Consider the following 9,233-nt stretch of genomic DNA (forward strand, 5'->3'; position numbering starts at 1 on the left):
CTAATACGTTTTGATTGATGTCGGCCACATTTTTCCACACCTCGTGCTCATTTTCTACGGTAATGTGTCTGACCCTCCACTGATGCTGTGCACTAAGTTTGGTGTGGAAAATCAAGAAATTGGAATTTCAGTTAATATTTCAGTTTTTCACATTATGCTAATTAAAAAAAATCAAAGTAGGCGGAGCTTCGGGATTTTGAGATAATATGTAAAGCGCTGCACCCGGATAAGTGTGCAAAATTTCAGGTCCGTCAGAGTTACGCTGGGACTTTGTAAATTTGTTCGAAAAACTGAATGTTCACAGGTGGCGCTAGAGAGCAAGTTTGACATTTTTCACCCATCGAATCCAGAATGTCAACATTTTCACCCGTCCTGGCGGCGTTGCCAAATGTCGCTACATGAATAGTGTCGTAACCCCCTCAAAAACAGGTCAAAAGTGCAGAACCGGTAAAATAAGAATAATACTGTTTGCACTTCATGCTCAGGCCCTAATAAGAATAAGAATTCCATGGATTTCAATAGGTCTTTGCACTTCGTGCTCAGGCCCTAATAAGAATAATAATTCCATGGATTTCAATAGGTCTTTGCACTTCGTGCTCAGGCCCTAAATAACAATTATTTGTATTGTTTTGTGTTAAGATATTCAGTTCAATTATTTAAAATTCACAGTCCTGAATGTGGGTTTGTGGTGAATGTGGGGATCAACAGGACACACATTTTCAGAGTAAAGGCTTTCACATTACTATAATTATATTTTTATTTAAATGTAGGCTACATTTTACACCAAAACGGAACACAAAAGCAGGACCAACCATCATACATTGAATTCCTTGACTAACAAGAGAAAGATTCATCATTTAAATAAATATTTAACAACAAATGGGCCGGTTCTAAGGGGTTATTCAGTTAAGCCCGATGAGAGGGGATACAGCTGTGCACATGTCATCATTAACAGACGTCGTTTAAAAGTGACTTTTGAGTGAACGAGGACATCCCAATTAATACCTGAGGACTCCTCTGTCCTCGTGTCTCTCGCTCGCATTTTACGGAGGCGGAGCTAAGACGCAAGGAAGGGACGCGAGTGAGGGAAAGGAGGAGTCGAGGAGGGGTATTGAGATGAGGCTATGGTGGGTACAAAATAAAACAGGAAATGGAACATAAACTAAACTAACATGAACATGACAATCACAAACATGACAAAACTTAACATATTTGAAGGGACACTACAAAATGTTTCCAACAATTTCCTATGTACAGGTGCAGCAGACAGACAGCAACATCAACATTAATTTGAAGGCATGTTTCCAGTGATTCGTCAAATGTGAGTCCAGCATTTACTCTCTTTTCAGCACAGTTTAATTATTGCTATTAGGTAGGTAGCTGTCTTTCTGTCAGACTGGTACTGTAGCGTAAAAGGAGTAAATTACAACATCATTTGGAGATAATAGTACATCTTACCAAAAAATAGAAAGTAAACGTCATGAAGTTATTAAAAGATTATATAAAAGGCCCCTTTTTGTAATGTCTGTCATTTAATTACTCATCTGTAAAACCAGCTACAGCATCCACAAAGCATGATCCTACCAACCATTAACATAAATATATTGCAATGTTATATATCGAGAGTAAAAAATCTGAAAAAATAGATTTGCTCGAAGCCACTTTTGGGCCCAGTGAAAACAGGATTGTAGTTGTATATCAACGCTTTGCTCTCTTCGTCCTCAGATTCAAATTTGTGAAAGTTCTTCCTGGCTATAAGGAGAGAAAACAAGATTAACATAATGCAGCTACTGACTATGTCATTAAGGAACCAGAAAGATAATATGTTCATACCTTCACTGACAAAGAATTGTGCCAGGTAGAAGGTGGTCTTGATTGCTGATGGAGAGTGTGGAATATAAGGACTTGTCCATTCAAATGCATTTTTCTCTGGATGCCACTGTGTCCCATAAATTGGGTAATCGTATGCTGCCAAGTTGAAAGGGAAGAAAAAGTACTTATTAAAAATGTCACGCTGGGGTTATTTGCTGTAAATCATTAAAGTGAATCTGCATTGTAACTACCTTCTACAGTTGATACAAACTCCACTTTTCCATCCGTATTTGTGGATAGAACTTTGTAAAACATGTTCAGCTCCTCATTTGAGTTATGAGTCTGGAAAAAAAACAAGGTTACTTACAATGCACTCAAGTAAACAACAGCTAGCATTTTATTTCCGTGCTTTCTATGTTATGAGAATAAATGGGGGAAAACCATACCAACACTGCCAAACTCCACTTGTGAGAGTTTTCTGTCAGAGCCTCAGTGGCCAGATCTTCAATGAGTTCAGCTGGGAAGTCTTTAAACATCTTACTGTCTTTGATTTCTGAAAATGGATCATAATATTATGATTATTACTAATACAAAACACACTTCATAAGATATTTAAAGCGTTAATGTAAAGAAGCTCCATTGTTTTCCTGTAAACAATGTTACCTCTGCTACAACTTTGGCATGAAAATGTATTAACATACTGTAATTGATAGTAAATAGCAATAGCAAATATATGTTAATATTATATTGCTAAACCACAAAATAACTTAATATTAACACTACACAAAGCAAACAATTCTCTTGAACTACTTCAGAACATTGCCAATCTAACTGTTATGTTCTGATAACTCATTAAGGAGTTACAATTATGGATATTATGTTCATATTTATTATTATAAGGATTAGGTCTATCTTATGGTTCCATGTACGTACTTCTCTAGTAATCAATGTTACATCAAGACAAAGCCATACCATTAGTGAAGTTCAGAGGCAATGCCACACCGCTTGTATTTGTTTGCGACAGTATTGTTTTTTCACTTGTCAAATACATCAGTTGCTCAAATCCAAGACAGGTGCCCCACACAGGAAAGTAGTCGCCTCGGCTGTTTGCCTGAAAAATCACACACAGTTTGCATCATATTCCAGCATCGATATATTCAAACATAGTAACTAGTGTTTTAACTCTTTACCTCAATAGCAAGCTCATAAAAGATTTTTGCAGCTCTTTCATAAACGGATGAAATAATGCTGACACCTCCGCCTGGGTAAAGGATCCTGGTAACAGAGACACAACACTCTCAATGACAAAAATATTTTGACGTAAATGTGTGTCATTTGCTTTGTGAGTTTACTGCTTTCCACATCCTATAATTGCACCTAATATGTAGGTATACTATAAATCTAATTTGTATATCTTCATTGCCATTAAATGTTATATACTTTTTCATATGACTATGTGTATATATATAAAATGTACCATTTCTTTTTGTTTAAATGTTTTTGTTTGAAAGTTGTATTTGACATAATGCTATGTATCTGCTATTGTAAAGATGTACAGTAGATTCTGAACATGCATCAGTCATAACTATATGATTGTGATGCATGTGAGCGTGGTTTAAGCGTGTAACCTAGGTAGAGCTAATCGCACTAAACATGAAGTTCATTTTTTTATTGAATGAACATAACAGCAAGGCTAGAATCTGGTTAATGTTGGCTAAAAAGTGATAGTTTATTGGAAGTCTGTATCATAACTTAGACGTTTACTTATCTTAATTTAAATATATAGGGCCATGTGTGATATAGATTTCATCTTTTACTTTTCAACCAAATTCAACCCTATTTTGCCTATTAGACATCTAATAAACAAAATAATTAAATGTTTTGATAGTAGATTACTTCCCTAACAAACATACAGGCAGTGGCGAGCCGTCAGCGCCCTCTAAAACATAATATTTGAAAATATAAAAAAACTTGATTTAATTGTATTTAAAATAACATTTTCCAAAGAAATAAATCCTTTGAATCTGCCTGTTCAGTTTCTGTTGGAATGTGAAGGGTTACATGAAAGAAGCTCGTCTCTGCGAGGTGAAGACAGGAGCTGATTGGTGGTCCTGCTGTAAATTCACAGAGGGCCCGCTATATAGGACTGTCGCGATAATCAATAAATGTACTTATCGTACGATAAATAAAAATGGTCGATACATTTCCGTTTACATAAGGATGTGACCAGCATTTTAGCCAGGCGCGCTGTGGCTGCCAGGCACAGTGCGCTGTGGCTGCCGGCCAGGCGCGCTGTGAGGGGTGGGGCTGACACAAAACCAGGTCAGGACACCCCGTGTGCACGTGCAGCAGCCAAATTAATAATATAGCGACAAGAATTTAAAGTGAAATGGAATAGGTTACAAAACTACACATCTCGATTCTCCGGTGTGGCAGTATTTTGGATTCAAGCCAAATCAACGAGGCGAAACTACGGACTTGATATACCACGCATTTTAAACTACACCTAAAACACAACCACCCCATTCCGTTTTCCCAGCTGGTAGCAAACACGGCAGCTGGAGATGGAGAGCCCCCACCTTCCCGACAGTTTATCAAAGATGCATTTGCCCGACAATGCAAACATGTCTACTTGAGCAGGTCTCCCTTGAAAAAGAGATCAATGATCTCAAGGGATACACCTGGATAAATAAAGGCTTGAAATGAAATGAAGGTTGGTGTTCCTTGTTCGAAAACTTTGAAAAACAGATTTCGATATGGCCTGTTGAGGCATCTGGGTCTTTGTATGGACAGTAGGGGTGTTGAAAATAATCGTTTCTACGATGCATTGCGATGCGGACGTGGACGATTCGGTATCGATGCAGTGATGGAAGATAATCGGTTATAGCGTAGTAACGTTGCTTCCTGATTTAACGGCCGCGGCTTTACTATAACGTTTTTTTTTCTGTCACTTTAATATCAAATTGGTCAATGACGCAGAGATCAGGGAACAGACGTGACAGCGGCACAGCAACATCAAACACGGAGCAGTCTGCTTTATCCACCAACACAAGAACACCAGTCCAGAACCAACAGCAGAAGGACCCGCTCTGAATCACTCCGTGTCGCTGCGGCACAGGGATTTATGTTTTTCAAAAATAATCGCATTACAACCATGTCAGGTTTTTGGTGGATTTAATTAAGTCTTGGATTGCAAAGTATGAATGTCCTCTAGCAATTTTCAGACGATATATACGTGTGTAAAGTTTGTGAAGGCAGGAGGAAAAAAGCTTCCACGATCACCGTCTCCTCTCCGTTCCTCCAAACCCCGCCCCCTCCCTGAAAATAATGAGTGACAGGCTGATAGAAACTTTATTATTCACTTAATCACTGAGATATAATGAAGCTAATTTAATCTCATACATTCATGGGATTTATGCAACAGTAAAACAGAGAATGTAAGTGTGCACCCACATGCAGTATTTTTATTTGTATATGCTATTGTAAATACTCCTGTTGTCTGCTGTGTTCAGACCATAGGTTCAGACTCAAGTCCTGTGTGTGATGCCACATTCAGGACATTCAGTGTCCTTTTTTTAATAGAAGACCGTTGCTAGAAGCTGCAGCTAGACTGCAGAAGCATTATTTGTTTGTTTTTGAGGATGGAACAACTTCACACACAGATATAGGGAGGCTAGACCTAGACAATTCATTTATTTTGGTTTATAAATTAATGTCAAGACATATATGTTATTGATTTCTGAAGCACTTTCTAAATAATAAAAAGAGAGTTCATATGTATTTACTGCATGTATGCATTGATGAAAAATAAGCCATGTGCAGTAATATAGAAAATTGAGGATGCAACGCATTGGTATGAATCGTGATGCATCGGGATATCGAATTGAATCGAATCGTTGACAGGATCATCGTAATCGAATCGAATCGTAAGACCAGTGACAGTGGACTGTACACTTGACTGTTGATTTAAGGAGTTTTTTTTTGCTTGTGAGACAATGTGTGCTCAAAATTAATTATTGTGACAGGCCTACCGCTATAGTAACTCAACGAGAGAGTAATGTCAAATGACAGTACAATTGACCAATCATATCTTCCCTCTAAATGGGTGGGCTTTATTTTCGCGGACTTTATGACAAGTTCCGCCCGCTGTGAAGTTTAGGCATGTGTGTTATAGAGAAATTATATGCATGTGAGCAGAAATTATTAACCGAGTCATTTTCAAGATTGAGTTACAATGATAAATTGGAGTGGCAAAGGATCAGCTGCATGACCCCGCCACCAAGTACTTCTTCCAAAAGGTCAGGAGTTTGGACTTTGTGTTTAAGTAATTTGATCATCAAAGGTAGGCCCAAGTCATTTTCAATGTGGGCCTCCGTGCCGACTTAATTCATTTGTAATTGTTACTTGGCTGTGGGTGCCCTGTCATGATAGGTGTTTATATAAATTAGTGTTGCACAGTGTACCGATACTTGAAAGGTATCGCGATACCCTGCCGTTAAAAACGTTACGATTCCTCCATTTCATTAGTATTGGTACTTTAAGAATGACGGGGAAAAGTACTCCGGTGAGAAAGAGCTGTTTTAATAAGAGCTGTGTGTGTTCAGCGCTCTGCTTCCACTCCCTGCACTGCAGCCGTGCCTGCAGTTCCTCCCCTCTCAAGCAAGCTCTAAGGCTGCGGCCCCACGAGGACGAATTCGGTCGTTTGCGTTACTGTTTAGTGTCATATAGACCCTTCGGCCACACGAGGACGACCGAATATGGCACTAAACGACTGAGGAAACGACAATGGGTCCCAAGGTGGATAGAAATGCATACGCCACTCTCTGGGGGGTCAAACAGCTCCGTGTGTGCGCCCTATACGGACATTTTCAGATCACTGATAGTGATTGCGCAATAGCCCCGCCTCTCCCCACCTCTTCTGCTCACCTCCGCTTACCCCGCGCCAGTGCTGAAGTGTTTCGCCACCAACAACAACAACAATGGCGGATCGCAGAGTTGCTATCGTGCTCCGGACGCTATTGACCATGCTACAGTTGTTTGTGCAACATCTACAGCAATAATGATGAGGCAATAGCCCCGCCTCTCCCCACCTCTGCTGCTCACCCCCACGTCAAAGTAAACTGCATCCTGAATTCAGATTATTTATCTTTCTCTCGCGAGTGAAGTCTAATCTGACAGGACGGAGACACGCAGCTCTGCCCACCTGCAGCTCCTCCCGCTGCAGCAAAACACACACTTCAAGTCAGATCATCACCCTTAGCTATTTTAATTACCTCTCAAACTCCCTAAACTAGTTATAAATATGTTTATTTTTTACTGTTGGCCGGGTCACTCATTACTGGATCAGCTGCTGCATGAGACAGACACTGACGCTGTCCGAAGAGAAGGAGGAAAAAGAGAGGCTCCGTGTATTTTATCATTATATTATATAGAGTCGTTATTCATTTGTTTTAAAGCTCAATAAATAACAAAGAAGACCTTTGACCGGCACTTTTATAATTTTGTCCGGAAGATTTCAACTTTAATACACGCTGACTGGCGAAAAACTCTGCCCGGTTCCCTCGGCCCCCACCGCGGAGAATAAACAGAAGGGCAACCATGACAACCATGCTTCTTCGCTGCTTTTGTGGAGGAAGTTACAGCGCCACGTAGAGGCTCCTGCATATGTACTGCAGCTTCTCCAGCGGTTGGAGCTAAACGGAGCGGTCTCGTGTGGGCAGACACTATCCGGATAATTATTGCATGTGGACGGAAGCCGTTTGCGATTGCGTTTGCGTTAATCCTATGCGTTTAGCCGTTTTCGTCCTCGTGGGGCCGCAGCCTAAGTGCCTCCCCTCTCTCGTGTACGTGCTAGCTGCCAGAGCATGTGAGAAAACGAGAAGCATGGCTGCAAGTGGGAGTGCAACTGCCACTGCCGCTGCGCCTCGGCTTGTTGACAAAAAAGATGCCAGAAGCGAAATTTGGAAGTATTTTAGCTATATCTCTGACAGTGAGGGCAAGCCTACGGACACCACGAGGCCTGTCTGTGAGACATGTTTTAGTTCCCTGCAAACCAAGGGAGCACACTAAAAGTTGTTTGAGATTATGCTTAATTTGATTTAATACGAATTATTGTCATTTATTTTATTTATTGTCAGAGGGCCTAGGTATAAAAGTCATGGCTCGCCACTGCATACAGGTGTTGACTTATAAATCTGTTAATCATTTATAATACATATACAATTACCCATTAATGGAGTTAAACAGCTTCTTATACTCCTCCATTGGCTGATTAATCCTTTAGACAAGAACATTAAAGGTTAAAGGTTTCAGTTCACAATGCTGTATAAACAGGATGTTGCAAAGCTTTTCCGCAATGAAAAAATAAGTGATGAAATTAGTAATATAATAACTCACATGACGGGTACAACCCTTGCTCCTGCGGACTCCAGGAACTTAACATACGAGGCAGCAATGTAAGCAGTTTGATTTGGCTTTTGAGAATAAACTTCTTGAGCCAGGACACCTTTTGAGAAGAAAAACAGAAGTTTAGGTACACGACCATTTAAAAATCAACTCCAACGGTCTTTCGAAAGTAACGTACGCTAATGTCCTCAAAATATGGGTCACGTAATGTTAGCTTAACTTAATGTCAACAGTTGATAACATGTATGTAAACTTACCAATAATGGGTCTGTCATTTATCTTGGCGGAAGAATAAAACGGAAGACACATGAAAAACAATGACAAAATCATTATTCTAAAGGTGAAACCTGCTTTAGCAGTCACAACTATCGCCATTCCGCCAGCGGTTGTGTGTGTTATCAATTACACTTCCGGGCTACGGTAGCTCCTTCAGAATAAAAGCATCATGTTTGGCCTCAAATAACCTCGTTGACTGATTTATTTTCACAAGCAAATAAACAAACAAAAAAATACCAAGGCTCTATTTATAACTTTATTTGAAAGTCGACACATGGAAAGGGCAGTATTTTACCATTACAGCCCAATGTGACATGATATACACTACAGCAGGCCTATTCAAATTACGGCCCGCGGGCCAGATGCGGCTCAGAACCAACTCCTGAGTGGCCCAGCCTCTCGTGGCCAAATTCCTACACTAGTACAGACCATGAACGCAACACCCCACGTTGCATAGAAACCACCAAACCACAACGCAGCACGTTTTTTGAATGTGCATCTAGTGGTGCTAACGGTGGTCCTATGATAGCAACTCTAAAACATGTCTCTCTCAACTCTGAAGCGTAAACAAAGACTACTGTATCAACCTATATAAAGTATATACAACAGTCATTGATTTTGTTTCGCGACCGATTTGAGTAATGCATTTTCCGACGCTCCTCAAAGACATCACACCCCCAACACAAATCACGGATGTGATGACAGATTTCATTGCGAGGTTGAAAGAGAACTTTGCCGGT

The 9,233-nt window shown here is 40.1% G+C and overlaps 1 protein-coding gene across 1 annotated transcript; it reads right to left on the bottom strand.

Moving 5' to 3' along the window:
• Positions 1–732: 732 nt before the first annotated feature.
• On the bottom strand, positions 733–8,615 carry ggh (gamma-glutamyl hydrolase (conjugase, folylpolygammaglutamyl hydrolase)). Its single transcript, XM_034108672.2, has 9 exons — positions 8,475–8,615; positions 8,209–8,317; positions 8,039–8,089; positions 3,003–3,087; positions 2,785–2,923; positions 2,259–2,365; positions 2,064–2,154; positions 1,834–1,968; positions 733–1,752 (listed from the first exon to the last, which is right to left on the bottom strand). The coding sequence occupies exons 1-9, from the start codon at positions 8,590–8,592 to the stop codon at positions 1,613–1,615; spliced, it is 975 nt and encodes a 324-aa protein (XP_033964563.1). The 5' UTR covers positions 8,593–8,615; the 3' UTR covers positions 733–1,612.
• Between the last annotated feature and the right edge of the window lie 618 nt (positions 8,616–9,233).

This window comes from Pseudochaenichthys georgianus, chromosome 20 (genome assembly GCF_902827115.2).
Source record: "Pseudochaenichthys georgianus chromosome 20, fPseGeo1.2, whole genome shotgun sequence".
NCBI lineage: Eukaryota > Metazoa > Chordata > Actinopteri > Perciformes > Channichthyidae > Pseudochaenichthys > Pseudochaenichthys georgianus.